General features: G+C 42.8%; 1 protein-coding gene across 1 annotated transcript; it reads left to right on the top strand.

Moving 5' to 3' along the window:
* On the top strand, positions 10,001-16,147 carry LOC106501875 (putative spermatogenesis-associated protein 31D4). Its single transcript, XM_018052770.1, has 2 exons — positions 10,001-10,198; positions 11,735-16,147. The coding sequence occupies exons 1-2, from the start codon at positions 10,001-10,003 to the stop codon at positions 16,145-16,147; spliced, it is 4,611 nt and encodes a 1,536-aa protein (XP_017908259.1).

Below are 18,336 nucleotides of genomic sequence, written 5' to 3' on the forward strand. Positions count from 1 at the left end.
ACGGATGAGTAATACTCCATTGTGTATATGTACCACAGCATTCTTATCCATTCATCTGCTGATGGACATCTAGGTTGTTTCCATGTCCTGGCTATTATAAACAGTGCTGCGATGAACATTGGGGTACATGTGTCTCTTTCGATTCTGGTTTCCTCGGTGTGTATGCCCAGCAGTGGGATTGCTGGGTCATAAGGCAGTTCTATTTGCAATTTTTTAAGGAATCTCCACACTGTTTTCCATAGTGGCTGTACTAATTTGCATTCCCACCAACAGTGTAGGAGGGTTCCCTTTTCTCCACACCCTCTCCAGCATTTATTGCTTGCAGATTTTTGGATCGCAGCCATTCTGACTGGTGTGAAGTGGTACCTCATTGTGGTTTTGATTTGCATTTCTCTAATAATGAGTGATGTTGAGCATCTTTTCATGTGTTTGTTAGCCATCCATATGTCTTCTTTGGAGAAATGTCTATTTAGTTCTTTGGCCCATTTTTGATTGGGTCGTTTATATTATTTCCTTATTTTCTATTTGATATCTATAGGAGCTGTGCTTATGTCCTCTGTTTCATTAATGATATTAAGTTTTGCATCATCTTTCTCTTTTTTTCTGTATCATTCCTGTTAGAGTGTTGTCAATGTTATTGATCTTTGCAAAGGACCAGCTCTTTGTTTCACGGATTTTCTCTATTTTTTTCTGTTTTATATTTCAACGATTTTGCTCATATTTTTATTATTTACTTCTTGTGATTGCTTTGAGGTTTATTTTGTTCTTCTTTTCTAGATTCTTGCATTGGGAACTTAGGTTATTGATTTGGACTTTTTCTCTTTTCTGATATGTGTTTAGTTCTATAAATTTCCCACATAGAAGTGCTTTAATTTTGTCTCATACATTTTGAGACATTTTCTTTTATTCAGTTTATTTTTTATTGTTCTCTTTCCGACTTCCTTTTTTACCCACAGTTTATTTAGAAGTGTAGTATTTAGATTCCAAGTGTTTAGAGATTTTCCTGTTATCTTTCTGTTATTTATTTCTATTTGATTCTCTTGTGGCCAGAGGACACACTCTGTGCAATTTCAATTATTTTAAATTTGTTGCAGTTTATTTTATGGTCCTGGACATAGATTTTCTTGGCATATTTTCTGTGAGTACTTGAAAAGAATGCATATTCTGCTCTGGTCAGGTGGAATGTTCTATAAATATTGATCAGGTCCTATTGGTTGATGACATTGGTGAGTTCTTTTGTATCCTTTCAACTCTTCTGTGTAGTTTTTCTATCAATTATTGACAGAGGAGTGTTGAAGTCTTCAACTATAAATGTACATTTTTCTATTTTTTTCCAGTTCTAACAGTTTTTGTTTTATGTATACTGCAGCTCTGTTTGGTATATACACATTTACGATTGCTAATCTTGGTGGATTGATCCTTACATCATATAACGTTCCTCCCTGTTCTGGTAATTTCCTTTGTCTGAAGTTTATTCTAGCTGATGTTAATGCAGCCACCTCTTGTATTCTTCAGATTAATATTTGCCTGTTTTATCTTTTTTCATCCTTTCATTTTCATCTGCCTATGCTGTTATATTTGAAGTGAGTTTCTTGTAGATAGCATATAGTTAGGTCATGTTTCTTAATCTACTGTCCTAGTCTTTATCTTTTAATTAATGTATTTAGACCATTCACATTAATAGAATTTTAATATATTAGAACTTAAGCCTGAATATTTCACTTTTTTCCTATTGTTCTTTTTTTTTCCATCTCCTTTTTCTTTTCCTGTCTTCTTAAAATATTTTGAGAATTTAATTTTGAAGTATTTATGGTGTTTTAGTTTTATTTTTTGGTGCTATGAACATGATATTTATAGTGGTTTTGAGTATTTCTGTTTACATAGCTTATTAATGGGTGTTCTAATGTTGGACCAGCTATACATAATTAGTAGTCTATTGATGTGCTTATTTATCTAGTTTTCATGAAAGTGTAGAAACCTTTTCTCCCCTTACCTCCTCTTGCCTTTAAAATATATATATGAGTTGGCTTAAATATTTCTTATGCATACATTTAAAACCACATTAGATAGGGTTATAATTTTGTTTCAACCATCACTCATATTTTAGGAGACTTGAGAAGAAAGAAAATCAATTCTGTTTATCAATGTTTTTACTTATGGTCTTCTTTCAAGAAGACATTCCTGCTGTTTCATTGCTCCTACTTTAATTATTTTAATCCATTTAATGTCTTTTTGCATTCAGATGCTTTATCTTTCCTTTTCTCCTTTGCTTTTCACTTCTCTTCTTTTCACAGCTATTTGTAAGTCCTCCTCAGACAGCCATTTTGCTTTTTTGCATTTCTTTTCCATGGGGATGGTCTTGATCCCTGTCTCCTGTACAGTGTCACAAACCTCCATCCATAGTTCATCAGGCACTCTGTCTATCAGATCTAGTCCCTTAAATCTATTTCTCACTTCCACTGTATAATCACAAGGGATTTGATTTAGGTAATACCTGAATGGTTTAGTGGTTTTCCCTACTTTCTTAAATTTAAGTCTGAATTTGGCAATAAGGAGTTCATGATATGAGCCACAGTCAGCTCCTGGTCTTGTTTGTGCTGATTGTATAGAGCTTCTCCCTCTTTGGCTGCAAAGAATATAGTCAGTCTGATTTCGGTGTTGACCATCTGGTGATGTCCATGTGTAGAGTCTTCCCTTGTGTTGTTGGAAGAGGGTGCTTGCTATGACCAGTGCATTCTCTTGGTAAAACTCTAATAGCCTTTGGCTTGCTTCATTGGGTACTCCAAAGCCAAATTTGCCTGTTACTCCAGGTGTTTCTTGACTTCTTTTGCATTCCAGTCCCCTATAATGTAAAGGACTACTTTTCGGGTGTTAGTTCTAAAAGGTCCTGTAGGTCTTCATAGAACCATTCAACCTTAACTTTTTCAATGTTACTGGTTGGGACAAAGGGTTGGATTACCATGATATTGAATGGTTTGCCTTGGAAACGAACAAAGATTATTCTGTCGTTATTGAGATTGCATCCAAGTACTGCATTTTGGACTCTTTTGTTGACCATGATGGCTACTCCATTCCTTCCAAGGGATTCTTGCCCACAATAGTAGAAATAATGGTCATCTGAGTTAAATTCACCCATTTCAGTCCATTTTAGTTTGCTGATGCCTAGAATGTCGACGGTCACTCTTGCCATCTCCTGTTTGACCACTTCCAATTTGCCTTGATTCATGGACCTAACATTCCAGGTTCCTATGCAATATTGGTATTTAAAACATCTCATCATGGAATGCAGAGTTCCAAAGGATTGCAAGAAGAGATAAGAAAGCCTTCCTCAGTGATCAATGCAAAGAAATAGAGGAAAACAACAGAATGGGAAAGACTAGAGATCTCTTCAAGAAAATTAGAGATACCAAGGGAACATTTCATGCAAAGATGGGCTCGATAAACAACAGAAATGGTATGGACCTAACAGAAACAGAAGGTATTAAGAAGACGTGGCAAGAATACACAGAAGAACTGTACAAAAAAGATCTTCACAACACAGATAATCACGATGGTGTGATCACTCACCTAGAGCCAGACATCCTGGAATGTGAAGTCAAGTGGGCCTTAGAAAGCTTCACTATGAACAAAGCTAGTGGAGGTGATGGAATTCCAGTTGAGCTATTTCAAATCCTGGAAGATGGTGCTGTGAAAGCGCTGCACTCAATATGCCAGCAAATTTGGAAACCTCAGCAGTGGCCACAGCACTGGAAAAGGTCAGCTTTCATTCCAATCTGGAAGAAAGGCAATGCGAAAGAATGCTCAAACTACCACGCAATTGCACTCATCTCACACGCTAGTAAAGTCATGCTCAAAATTCTCCAAGCCAGGCTTCAGCAATACGTGAACCATGAACTTCCAGATGTTCAATCTGGTTTTCGAAAAGGCAGAGGAACCAGAGATCGAATTGCCAACATCCGCTGGATCATCGAAAGAGCTGGAGAATTCCAGAAAAACATCTATTTCTGCTTTATTGACTATGCCAAAGCCTTTGACTGTGTGGACCTCAATAAACTGTGGAAAATTCTGAAAGAGATGGGAATACCAGACCACCTGACCTGCCTCTTGAGAAACCTGTATGCAGGTCATTAAGCAAGAGTTAGAACGGGACATGGAACAACAGACTAGTTCCAAATAGGAAAAGGAATACATCAGGCTGTATATTGTCACCCTGCTTATTTAACTTCTATGCAGAGTACATCATGAGAAACGCTGGACTGGAAGAAGCACAAGCTGGAATCAAGATTGTCGGGAGAAATATCAATAACCTCAGATATGCAGATGACACCACCCTTATGGCAGAAAGTGAAGAAGAACTAAAAAGCCTCTTGATGAAAGTGAAAGAGTAAAGTGAAAAAGTTGGCTTAAAGCTCAACATTCAGAAACGAAGATCATGGTAGATGGTTCCATCACTTCATGGGAAATAGATGGGGAATCAGTGGAAACAGTGTCAGACTTTATTTTGGGAGGCTCCAAAATCACTGCAGATGGTGACTGCAGCCATGAAATTAAAAGATGCTTACTCCTTGGAAGAAAAGTTATGATCAACCTAGATAGCATATTCAAAAGCAGAGACATTACTTTGCCAACAAAGGTCCATCTAGTCAAGGCTATGGTTTTTCCTGTGCTTATGTATGGATGTGAGAGTTGGACTGTGAAGAAAGCTGAGCACCGAAGAATTGATGCTTTTGAACTGTGGCATTGGAGAAGACTCTTGAGAGTCCCTTGGACTGCAAGGAGATCCAACCAGTCCATTCTGAAGGATATCAGTCCTCGGTTATCTTTGGAAGGACTAATGCTAAAGCTGAAACTCCAATACTTTGGCCACCTCACGCGAAGAGTTGACCCATTGGAAAAGACTCTGATGCTGGAAGGGATTGGGGACAGGAGGAGAAGGGGACGACAGAGGATCAGATGGCTGGATGCCATCACTGACTTGATGGACATGAGTTTGAGTGAACAGGAGTTGGTGATCGACAAGGAGGCCTGGCGTGCTGTGATTCATGGGGTCGCAAAGAGTCGGACACAACCTAGCAACTAAACTGAATGATAAAAGTGTTCTCAAATTTATTGTAATGATGGATGCACAACATTTTGAATATATGAAAAGTCACTGAATTGTACACTTTTAATGGGTGAATTATATGGTATATGAACTATGTCTCAATAATGTGGTCTTTAAAAAGTTTAGAGGAGCTATATTCATAAGTGTCAAAATTGAGAAGAAACAAGATATCCAATTGAATGGATAAATCAACTGTGGTACACCCAGGGAATTGACTATTATTAAGCACAAAAAGAAATGAGCTATTAAGCCACAAAAATACATGCAGGTAGCTTAAGTGCATATTTTAAGTGAAAGAAGCCAATCTGAAAAGGCTACATGCATACTATATGATTTCAACTATATGACATTCTGGAAAAGGCAAAACTCTGGAGACAGTAAAAAGGGGGGTGGTTGCCAGGGTGTGTAGGATGGGGTGAATAGGCAGAGCATGGAGGATTTCTAGGGCAGTGAAACTACTCTGTATGATACTGCAGTGGTGGATACATGCCATTAGACACTTGTCTAAACTCATGCAAGCTATGGGCTCTGGGTGATAATGATGTGTCAGTGTAGGTTTGGTTGGAACAAATGTCCCACTGTGGTGCTGGAAGTTGATAGTGGGAGGGGCTGTGCGTGTGGTTGGAGGGGTATGAGAAGGGTCAGATCACATATGGGAACTCTGTTTTCTGCTCAAATTTGCTATGAACCTTAAGTTACTCTAAAAAATAAAAGTCTAAAGGAAGAAGAAAAGGAGGATGAGGAGAAAGGGGGTAAAGAACAGAAAGAAGGCCAGGGGAAGGAGGGAGAGGAGGGGGTGGCGACCTCACAAGGCCCATCTCAGTTGGCACCAACTCTGAAATTTTCCTTGCCTTTTCTCATTTCCCTCTTGGTGGAAGAATTAATTGCTCTCTTATCTGTATTTTTATAATGCTTTTAAGAAAACCCATTTGTTTATTTATTTGGCTGTGCTGGGTCTTAGTTGTGACACACAGGATCTTTAATTGTAGCATGCGAACTCTTAGTTGCAGCATGTGGGATCTAGTTTCCCTGACCTGGGATAGAACCCGAGCCCCTGCATGGTGAGCTCAGAGTCTTAGCCACCCAACCACCAGAGAAATACCTCATTGTGTTCTTATTCTACTTCCTTTATCATATCACTTTATTATAGTTGTTTTCAGGCCTTACTTACTGAACTGTGACCAGTCTGAGGGCAGAGGCAATGACTCATTTTCTTGATATTTCTACTAGAAATATGACAAGAGTTCAATGACAGTATGGTGTGTATATGAATGAAGAACATCTTAAAGCTACTGATTTAAGTGCAGTTTCAAAGGATCCTTCCCTAGAATCTGTTTTTCTTCAGGGTGTTTGGTAACCTGAAGATAACTCCCTCCTTCCCTGGGACAGTGACCAGGATGTGAGTGAGAGTACTGAGGACATGTGACAATCCTGAACGAATGACTTATCACTACCGAGTCTCCTCCAATAGCAGCACATCATTCTAGTAGAGTTTTTGGAAAATACACCCCTTGGAGATAACATAACTATGTGCAGCCTGAAATCTGGGAGCAGGCTTCTGTGTGGTGATGCAGGTCAACTGGGAAGATGTCATTGGGTAGACAGGAGAAGATCTCTAAACTCTACTGAAAGTCAGCACTGCCGCCTCGGGATGGCTACCTGAAATGCTCTAGTGAGAGCTTTATTACAAGGGTTTGGTGTTAGATATGGCCAAAATGTATGAAATGTGTTCCTGGAAGGGAGGACATTCTAAACTTTAATTCCTTACCTGAGTCATATGAAATAGAATTCTTGAAAGCAGGTTTTAAGAGGACAGTAAAGAAAACCTATCAAGATACTGGTGCTAAGAATGAAAAGGAAAAGGTACATAAGAGGGGATAGGGTGCCAAATATAGTTTTCTTTACTTTCCAAATTTGGCAACATTTCATGGACAAAGTGAATATTCTCAGTCACATAACCAGCTTTAATTTTAGGATGAGGGAATATTTTTTATTTTAAAAAGTCACTTATTTCTCTTTTTAAAAATAGAAGTATTGGGAAGGTGAGGAATTTGGTAGTCAGGGCTCTACTACTTACTTGCTGAATGATCTAGGGAAGTCACTTCCCCCTCTAAGCTTCAAGTTTTTCATTGATAAAATGGCACAATAGTACCTGTTCTATTTACATCACAGGATGTTTGTGAAAATCCACTGAGATAACTGAGTGCAAAATGTTTTATAACTTGGACAAATTTATAATTGATATTAGTCTAAGAAGGATAAGTGCTATAAACCTCTCCTACTAAGTATCAATGGAGTTTATTTGTGGTTGGTACAAAAAGTTAAAAACAAACGTAAAATCATTGTACATTTAATCCTTTGTTTCTTTAAATTTTGAAGGAGTTCCTATCAGATTCTGAAAAGGAATCATTAACATTTTGGGAAAAGTCTTTTTATTGAAATTTCTTGTACGTATAACATAAGGCATACAAATGTATGTAAGAATACCTAGGCAACAGGTGCTCTTTTAGAATAGAAAAGTTCTTCTTTAACCATCTTCTCAAAGAATCATTAATTTGTATCAGAAAATTGGAGAGGGTAGGCATGCAAGGATACTTTCCTAAGGAGCATAATATGTCTGGGCAGTTACCACCCATAGCGTCTGTTCCTTCTCTGATCTATTCCAGAGATCACTTGGCAATTCACAAGTGCCATGGGGACCTCACCTGTGCAGTTATGTAAATCTTGACCTGTCGTAGGGCTTTTCCCTAAAAGTGTACCATGATGTCCTTAAGGACTGAGACCGGGACTTGTAGGTACTTGTGTCTCCTAGTTTCCAGCAGTAAATATTTATTAAATGAAAACTAGACTGAGGCTGCATATCAAGGCGAGGAGGAAGTAGCCCCTCTTTGCAGATTTTCTACTCAGGGCAGATTACCTTTTCCTGCATAATCGAAAGAAGACTCTGCAGGTTTGAAGGCTGTCTCACCCCTTCACAGGAGATCAAGTAACTGTGTTAGGCCATGGGTGTTAAGTAAAGGGCATCACAGTTTAGGAAAGACGTGAGAAATTAGGAGACAGTTCAGAGGACAGCTGTTATGAAGATAAAGAAATTAGAAAGGAAGATGTAGAAAGAGGGGAAGGAAATACTGGTATTATTTAAACCTGACAAGAAAAGCCTGAAAAAAAGCATGGTTAGTTGCTGATTTTCAACATATATAGGGATGCTTAAATAGAGCAGAGCTTCTCAACCATTGTGTGTATGTGTATGTGTGTGTTGGGGGGGAAAGGCACTCTTTGGGAAAGATTATATTTATAGGGCCCACAAAGACAATCAGGTAAGGCTGTCAAGACTTGATTTTGCCCTACGTTTTGATACTCGTAGGTCCCATCCTGTCACTACGGGACTTAAGAGTGTAACCTGTATCACCATTCTGACAGAATGTTTGTGTCCCACCAAATTCATATGTTGAAATCCTATACCCAGTATGATGGCATTAGTAGATGCGGCCTTTGGGAGGTGATTTGATCATAAAAGTGGAGGCTTCATGAATGGAATTAGTGCTTTTCTTATAAAAGAGACCTCACAGAGCTCTCTTACTCTCTGTTTCTCTCATGTCAAGATGCAGGAAGATGACAGCTATATATGAACCAGGAAGTGGGTCTCACCAGACACAGAATCTGCTGTTGCCTTCGTTGTGAACTCTCCAGCTTTCAGAACTATGAGAAATAAATATGTATTGTTTAAGCACAAAGTCAAATGTATTTTGTTACATTTGCCCAAACTGACTAGGACATGGGTTTGTATATGTTAGGAAACTGATGTAGAGTGCGGGACTGTCTGTATTTTAGTAGAATAAAGAAAAAGTAGAGTTAAAATAAAAGATGACTGAAGTGAAGAAACACTTTATTCTTAGATTTGAAAACACCAGGTTGGTTTGTCAAAGGGTATGTGTGTATGTGTGTGTGGGTCTAGCATGTCCTAAAAATCTTTATGCAGCTTAAGCTTTACTAACTTCAGAAAAATAACTGCTACAGACTTATCCTCAAGGTCATGTGAAAGTTTATTTACATTTATCTTATAGGGACTAATTTTGTGAATATTGAATGGTGAATTATTCATTTAAATTATTTGAGTCACACCCCACTGACTCAAGATGGTAAAGGCTGACTGAAACAAAAAGCAAATTTTCCCATTCACCATTCACAAAACTAGATAAAAGAACTTTTAAGTTCTATATCTGGGTTCCTCTAGCAAACACATTCTGTAGGAAAGATGGATTTAAGGACATATATGATCCTGAGGCTTCCCTGGTAGCTCAGATCGTAAAGAATCCACCTGCAATGTGGAAGACCTGGATTTGATCCCTGGGTTGGGAAGATTTGTTGGAGAAGGGAGAGGCTACCCACTCCAATACTGTGGCCTAGAGAATTCCATGGACTGTCACAAAAAGTTGGACACAACCGAGTGACATTTATTATGATGATGATGATGATCCTGAGTGTAAAGGTGTACAAGCAAAAATTCCAGACAGTATTTTAAGGCAGTGGAAGGGTGAGACCCAAGTCAAGTTTCTCAAACAGTGAAAGGATCCTTGGTAATATCTGGGTAATGGATGGGATAGGCAGAAAATTTCATTAATGTGAATGAATATATGAAGCCATGAAAGGATGGAGTTGGAAAATATGATGGCAGGGTAGGGCACAGCGACCTGGAAGGCCCAGGAGGGGTGAGGCTGTCTGCTAGGCTGGTGGATGGGGGAGGGGCTGTGGATGCATTCTCTTCATGTTGTCCCCTCCCCCACCCTCAGAAACCCTTTGTGACTCTTGAGTTCTCAGTGATGGAGGCCTTGGACTATACTCAAGTGACTGCACTCTCAGTGCTCACCAATCTCAGTCAGCCTTGTGACTGAGACAATGGAATTCAGAAAATGGAATGTTCTCTCATTTTTGAATAGCCCTACTGACCCATGTCTGAGCTTTGGCTCCACCTCCTTGGATATTAACTCTGACCTCATTCTCCTGTGTGGGCTGGGGTTGTTCCTTCTGTTCCTGTGGTACCTGGTGGGGTTTCCATGTTTACCAACCTTCTGTAAAATCAAAGGCATCCAAAAGGTAAGTAAGTAACCCTGGGTGCACCCCCAACAGAGATTCTTTATTGCTGTTTCCAATTCTATTCCACATTTTAAGATGAGTTTGGTTGGGTCAGAGAGACACCTAAGATAGGAATTTCAAGGAGAGGATAAAACGAGGCAGGGCCAGTGGTTCAGGGAGTACTAAGGCTTTCATTTGAAGCCCACAGACCAGCTGAGTGTTTGGAGGATTCCAGGAGAAAAATCTCAAACAGTAATTCTGTGGCCCTGGGTTGGGTTGGGTTATTTAGATAGTTTTGGATCTCTGCAGGAGAACAGAGTTCCCCAATGCTTGATCATGAGTTACATTCTCAAGTCAGGCATCACTTGACCAAGCCTTCCTTTGTGCTGAGCTGGTCAGGAAAGCAGGGCTGAGCCTCTGAGAGCCTCCAGAGCAGAGGCTGAAGCCTGAGTTGTCAGGATCCAAGGTCCTATCTGAGGGACACAGATGTTGACTGTTAGCCTCAGATGCTATGCCCTCCTTGGGCAGGTGACTTCTGACTGAGACTATCAAGGGTGGACTTCAGAGACAAAAGTCTCTTTTGGGCTTTTTAAGGAAAAAAAAGTTGAAAACATTTTAAACCTTTAAAATTGACAAAAGGAAGGAACAGAAAGATTAGGGTCATATTATTCCTGGATAATGAATATCTGCGTTTCTAGAGGACTGAGAGAATGAGCCCCAGCACTTCATTCTTTTCTTTTTGTTCTCAGCGTCAGGGCAGAACCAGGAGGAGAACGAAAGGGGGCACACTGAAAGGTAAGGTTCTGCCTGTTTCACCGGCTCTCTCCAAGGCTGACCCTTCCTGCCTTTTCCATGAGATCCCAGGTCCGTGACCTCTGACGATGTCAGTGGCTAGACACCGTTTCTCTCAGAAACCAGAGGTATCTGGGGCGAGGCTCATGGAGAGGCAGTCCAAGCCTGAGACACTTCTCGGATTCCCTGTTTTTCTCATGGCTGGGCTTGAAGCCATGATGGACCTGGGCAGTGGGTGTTTCCCCACAGGTGGCCATGTGAGATGTCAAGAGTCAGAACTTCTGTGTCCTGACTTTGTATCAGTCCTCTGACTTCCTGGATAATCACATTGCTCTCTGAGGCCACACTGATCTCTGCGTTTCACATGGTGGTTTTGAGCATCACATGAGAAACAAGGCATGTGAAAGTACTACAAGTGAAGCAACATACATATAAACTAATTGACCATTTGATCTCATCTACTAATTCCTGGGTCTTTCAGAGTCTAATATCCCAAGGGTTTCCCATAAGGAGACTCGTATTATACCTATGCTCCTGCCTTCCTTACGTGTAACCCACTCTCCTGGTTTCTCAGGTTGCAGATTTCACCAGATAGAAACAGAGGAAAAAACGAAGCTGATTTCTATTCTGAAAAGGTGACTAGTCTTTCCCCTTCTTTCCTGATCCCTCCTTAGCATGTTCTCTGCAATTCCTGGGATTCCGTGCAACCTACTGGAGTCACCGGAGGGGGTAGCATAGGAATGAGTATGTGATGAAGGCCTTAAGGTGAAGGTTATTGAGCATGTTGTGAAGTCATGGATGTGGAGCAATGTAAAGGGTCAGCAGCCTCCAGCCCACCCCTGCCAGGCCAGCAGGTCCCCCTTTCCTTATTCTGGTCCTGGTTGCATCTTTGTACTTCCTGTCTCCTGCAGCCCCCTGGGCCGGCACGATGATACCATCCGCTTTCGTCAGCTCTTGTGTCCAGATCCCTTCTGTGAGGTGTGTAATAATGCAACTGCTGAAGTCAATTGGCTGCTGTTCCCAGAGACCCTGGAAGATTCTGCTTCCTCTATGTCCCCTTTGGCTTCCACAGCTCCTGTGGCCGATTCATCATTGACTCTGTCCCCTGACTTCTCAGCAGTCTCTCCAAGAGATCTACTACCAGCATCTCTGCCTGAGCCTTCCCCATTGCCCCCCTCCATTCTTTCACCTAGCTCCATGACCCCCTTAGCTGACTTTTTGTCACCCTCACCATTGGGTCACACTCTGGCATTAGAGCCTTTTACTTCCTTGGATTCCGAATTCTCAGTAGATTATTCCTCACCCCAACCCCTTGCCTTTCCCCCTCTCCTACCACATGACATGCAGACAGCATGTCCTGTTCTCCCACCAGAGGCCACTTTGTCTCTGAATACTATCTTTTCCCTTGACCCCACCCTTTCCCATGATATCAACCACTTATCAGATTTGTCCCAAGCAATGAAGCCCGCTGATTCTTTCGCACCACCAAGCCTGTCTGTTTTACCACAGCCAGACTGCACTTTAACTGTCACTCAGGCTAAATCAGTTGCCATCTTACTGACTCCTGTTCCTGAGAATTTGCCTACAGAAAGCCCTGGCGTGTTGTCCCCTTATGTTCCAACACTTACAGGTATTGATCATTCAAGCCTGTCAATTTCAGACTTCTCCTGGTGGCAAGCTCATGCCAAAGACTTAATCCCTTCCACATTGGCACAATGTGATTTCAATCAAGAGTTTCTCGCCCTTCACTCTTCAGAGGCCTCTTTTGGGGGAGACCCTGCAGCCAACCTCATAGAGCCTGGTAATCTCTCATGTCTCAGCCCTGATGTCCTGGCACTCCTGGAGAGACAAGTACAAAAGAGGAGCGATTTCCTGATGTGGAAAGAAAAGGAAAAGAAAAAGAAAAAAGATTCTTTTCCAGAACAATTGAGGCCAGACTCTCAACTAAATCCCTCAGGGATCATGTTAGAGTCAGTTGCTGATAAACCTGTGCATCAACAACCCCCATATCCTAAGACCGTGGAGGACCAATTACAGCAAAAACCTACCCAGCTCTTCTGGGGTCTCCCATCTCTACACAGTGAGTCCTTGCCCTCTGCTGTTCATGTCTCCAGTGACAGTTCCTCAAACTTTATTTTCAATAGAAACTCAAATGCCTCTACAGGCCAAGAATCCCCAGGACTTCCCCATCCCCAACCTCTGTCCTTGCCTGAGATTCAGCCTGAACCCTTGCCTCAAACCCTGCCTCAATCTCAGCCCCTACCTCTCACTCAGGTCCAGTCCCAAGCTGACCCAAAATCCCCACTCCTGGTCACACCACCTGGTCCTCTACCCCAGGTTAGGATCTGTGGAGTGTATTTCCATAGACCTCAGAATGAATCAGAATCTCTCTCCTCATCTGAAATTCAACAGCTGGAATGGAACGTGTTGCAGAAACAACAGGAAAGTTTGTGGGGCTTACCCTCTGTGATCCAAAGATCTCAGGAAGCCTTTTGTCCATTAGCGCCTAACACTTCTCACCACCAGCACCCTCAGGCCCACGTTTCAGTCTCCATCCTTCCTGGGGAGTTTGCTCTCAGCGATGAACTTCGGAAGAAACTCGAGCATCACCTTCGAAAGAGGCTCATTCAACACCGGTGGGGCCTGCCCCGGAGAATCAAAGAGTCTGTGTCACTCATGTTGCCTCCAGATGGTTTTCTAGAGGCATCTAAGTCAGAGAGCAGTGATGGAGTCTCACTGATCTCTGTGTTTAAGGGTCAGAGTAGCAAACATGTAAGTGTTGAATTGATTCAACCTGGAAGCTTCCGTGAGAGAAGCTCGGAAATGCTCCAGCTAGAGAAAGATGTGGGGAAAGATCAGGAACATAGCCAAGAGAATGGTCAGGAAGATCACCTGTTGAAAGACCCAAACAGCTCTTCAGATAAGGATCTGGGGTATGACTCTGAGAAAAACATAAACAGTCAGATCGTGAGTCTCTCAGAGAAAAATTTAAGGGGGTCAGCAGAGAGTCTACAACTTGAAAATGTCCTAAAAGTACATTTGAGTAAGAAGTTTGAGGAAATAAATGAGGGTCGACTCCCTGGGACTGTGCATAGTTCATGGCATGCCATCAAGCAAACATTGATGCTTTCTGCAAAATCCCACACCGAAATGAAAGAGAGAAGTTTGCCATCATCAGTGGGTGAGTGCTATTCCTTGAATACCTTCCAGGACCTGACTTTTGTGGATCCCAGTGCACAGCAGATGCTGGAAGCACATATTAAAAGGTTTCGTATGAGGATGTTGTGGGGCCTTCCTTCCAAGGTCCTTGAATCCATACAAATTTTTAAACTGAAGGATGCCTCATCCCAGTCCTTGTCCCATGCGAGCTTTGCCTCCTCAACCAATGCGATTTCTGAGCCAGACTCCAAATTTGGGAACTCCAAGTCTTTTAGAAGCTCTAAATCTTTCCATGGAAACAAAGTGGGAACAACCAATTCAGCCCCTGTCCTGGGTCACTGTCCACCTGCCACCTCACTCGTGGGGAAAGAAGGACAGAGGGTCCTGAGACAATCACACTCTGCTGTCAACCATGAACTTGCAGAGGATGTTCAGAAAATTAAGGATCCCAGACAGATTCGTCTGCCTGTCTCACTCTGCATCACAGGGAGAGGAAGTCATAGACAGGTGCCACTAGCTGATGGATATCCCCGAAAGCCACTTGCAAAGCAAGCTGGAGCCAGATTTGAGCCAAAGTATAAGAGTATGAGTTCCAGTGATAAAGGAAAAATGCAACAGGGCAAAAAGGTGAAGTCAGAACCTGTTTCTATGCCCAAAGTGTCTAGGGAGATATTCAAGGCTGAGGAGCTTGAGTGTCTTCAATTAAAAACAAATGACATGTTGACAACCAACAAATCAGGGAGCTCCCAAATAACAAATGTGAATGAGAATAAAGCAGAAACTACTGTGACCACTGAAAGCCCTCCACCCAAACTACCAGTTCCCCAAGATCCTAAACGCGTATCCCTTAAAGAACAACTGCTTGATGAGTTAAAGTTTAGATTGGAGAAGAGGAAGCATAGCGAGGCTGAAGGCCAACCCATAGACATGTCCCTTGCTTCAGATAACTTGACTTACAAGGCCTCACCGATTCCTGGCCAGGGCATCTCAGGTGGGGACACAGGAGAGTCCCAGGTGCTGCATGTCCATGTGGAGGACAGAGGAATCAGGATGGAGCAGCAGGAGGAACCCTGGGTCCCTAAGCATGGCTTCCAGAGGTGCCAGGATAAGAATTTCCCACCAGCTGTGAAGAGAGTGAGCTCCCCAGGGTGCAGAGCAGAAGAGCTAGGTGGAGGGGATGCAGGGCTGGGGACATCCCAGCTTAGGAGGAAGAGTTTCCCTCCTCAGGAGACGGTACGAGAGGAGATGCTTGTGAGCAAATCTTCCCAGACCCTTTCAAAGAAAGGACAGTCTATTCCTGAAGGCCGTATCAGAAAAAGAATGAAGCACTTTTTGCAGTGGCTGTATCCTGGGGGAAAACGCAAAAGGCGAGAAGATCCCCAGGAAAAGGGCAGCCCCATATCCAGTGCGCAGAGCAGAGGCTTAGTTGAAAGTAGAGCTGCTGGTAATGGATCAACAGAAGCTCAGAAAATCGTGACAGACATCAGGAAGTTCCTAGAGGAGAAACTGGGGTATCGGCATGAATTAGATGCCACCAGCTCTCAAGAGGACCCTCCCCTGGTGCACTTCGGGCAATCTCAAAAAAAGGCTGGAGTACAGGTCCACACAGAGCCTGTCCGGGGACATCCTTTCAACTCCAAGGCTCCCTCTAAAGTGACAAATACCAAGTCCTGCCACCAAGAAGCTATCTTGGCTGGTCAGAGCTATCCTCCAAGTACAAGACAGATCAGAAACAAGAAAAGACAGCCTCAGAAAGCTGTGGCATTTAAGGACCAGCAATTGTATCAGAAACATCCCCCACCAGTGCCGCACAGGGAGCCTGTGCCCCACCCAAGCCCCACCCACAGGTGTCAAGCTGGCCAGGCCTGTCCAGCTGTGCCCACCACTGCTGAAGGCAATGTATCCAGAGATCTGTCTCTACTGTTTAGACAGAAAACACTTCTCCAGATTTCCAAGGAGGAAAACTTCCCATCTAAAAATAATTCCTTCCTTGTGGAGAATGTTGATCCTCCCCAATAAATGTTTCTCTAATAGTAAGATGTCTTTTCTGTGTACTGTGTTGAGGGCATGGGTTTGGGTAACTCAGGGATTATATCTAAGGGAAGAATATAGTTTTGCTCTTACTTACTGCTTCCTTTGGCTTTGGCTCAAAGGTGACCAATCCTCTGGATTTCTTGTTGAGAAATAGATACCATGTGCCCCCCACCCCCACCCTTTGCAAAAGACCATTTGCTCCTTGATGACGTTTGAGGAGATGGGCTTTGTCTGCTGCCTCTTGGCTTAGCCTTAAAGAAAATGTATAGCAGACCACACACCTCCCTCACTGAGTGTTTTACATCCTTTAGAGAAGTAGGAAAGACAGGTCTTCTATATCTGAAGAGGCTTAAGGACGGGTTTAGTTTCTGAAAATAATCCTGAAGAAGAAATAAATATTAATCTTTATTGAGAACTCAGTGATCAGAGGCTCCTACATGGGTCTGAATCCCTTGAATGGCAGTGTTTGGGTGTGGATGTTACTGTACGGGATGCTGGGCTGGTTGCCGAAGGGTCCAGGAACAGCATAAAAGCTGCTTAAGTATCTGTTTCACGTGGGTCATGTTAATGTAAAGTGTTGGTCAGAAAAGCATACTTTAAACTTGACATTGAGGTTTCCCTACGAGAAAGACACTTTGGGGAAGCGGTTCCCTTCCTTGGGTATTTTTTTCAGGCTGCTCAGTTGATGAATTTTTTTACAGAGCAAAATCACCACTCCAGCTGTCAGTGGTAGGAATGTTGACTAGGCAAGTCCCCTATCTTCCAGGGTAAAATACAGCAGCTGCTGCTGATGCTAAGTTGCTTTAGTCGTGTCTGACCCTTTGCAACCCCATAGACAGCAGCCTACCAGGCTCCCTGTCCCTGGGATTTTCCAGGCAAGAACACTGGAGTGGTTTGCCATTTCCTTCTCCAATGCATGAAAGTGAAAAGTGAAAGTGAAGGCGCTCAGTCGTGTCCGACTCTGTGGGACCCCATAGACGGCAGCCCACCAGGCTCTCCTGTCCATGGGATTTTCTAGGCAAGAGTACTGGAGTGGGGTGCCATTGCCTTCTCCAAAATACAGCTGAGAGTTAAGGAAAAGATGTCTTAAAATGAGACATCTGAAAGAATGTACTTGCTGGTGGAACAAAGGTTAATGCCTTATTATTCCCATATTGTGACCCTGTCCTGCTCCCCTACTCCTCAATCTGATCCAAGCACCACATCCTTGAGGCTGAGAGAAGAGCACAGCACACTGATGCTTTATACCAGAAAGGCATGATGGCATCTCCAAGGATGTCATCAAGATGGCATCCCCCTCTTTGGGGAAGGTGGTGAAGGTGATCGTGGTGCTTTCCTTCCATCTGTGTTTGATGGCAGTATACAAGATACTGCCCTTAGTGCGTACAGTTCACCAAGCAGGATGAAAGTGCCACCTTTGATATTAATAGCCTTGTTGGAGCCATGGTAGACCTCCCCCAGAATACCTGCAGCTCATGAACCAGAGGTGAGTCCTAGAACTATGCCCTGGGGTTATAGATATTTGGGATTCACCATGGACCTTTTTTTGGCCAAGGCTGCACACCCACCCACCCTTACAAGGAGGTCTAGAGAGGGAGGGAAACTCCAATACAGACTGGGACTCAAAAAGCTGGTGAGTATCCTCAGTTCAGTTCAGTCACTCAGTCGTGTCCGACTCTTTGCGACCCCATGAATCTCAGTACGCCAGGCCTCCCTGTCCATCACCAACTCCCGGAGTTCACTCAGATTCATGTCCATCGAGTCAGTGATGCCATCCAGCCATCTCATCCTCTGTCGTCCCCTTCTCCTCCTGCCCCCAATCATTCCCAGCATCAGAGTCTTTTCTAGTGAGTCACTTTTCCTCTTCGCATGAGGTGGCCAAAGTACTGGGGTTTCAGCTTTAGCATCAGTCCTTCCAAAGAACACGCAGAAATTGATCTCCTTTAGGATGGACTGGTTGGATCTCCTTGCAGTCCAAACGACTCTCAAGAGTCTTCTCCAACACCACAGTTCAAAAGCATCAATTCTTCAGCGCTCAGATTTCTTCACAATCCAACTCTCACATCCATACATGACCACTGGAAGAACCATAGCCTTGACTAGATGGACCTTTGTTGGCAAAGTAATGCCTCTGCTTTTCAATATACTATCTAGATTGGTCATAACTTTTCTTC

The sequence above is a fragment of the Capra hircus genome, chromosome 8, assembly GCF_001704415.2.
Source record: "Capra hircus breed San Clemente chromosome 8, ASM170441v1, whole genome shotgun sequence".
NCBI classification, from domain to species: domain Eukaryota; kingdom Metazoa; phylum Chordata; class Mammalia; order Artiodactyla; family Bovidae; genus Capra; species Capra hircus.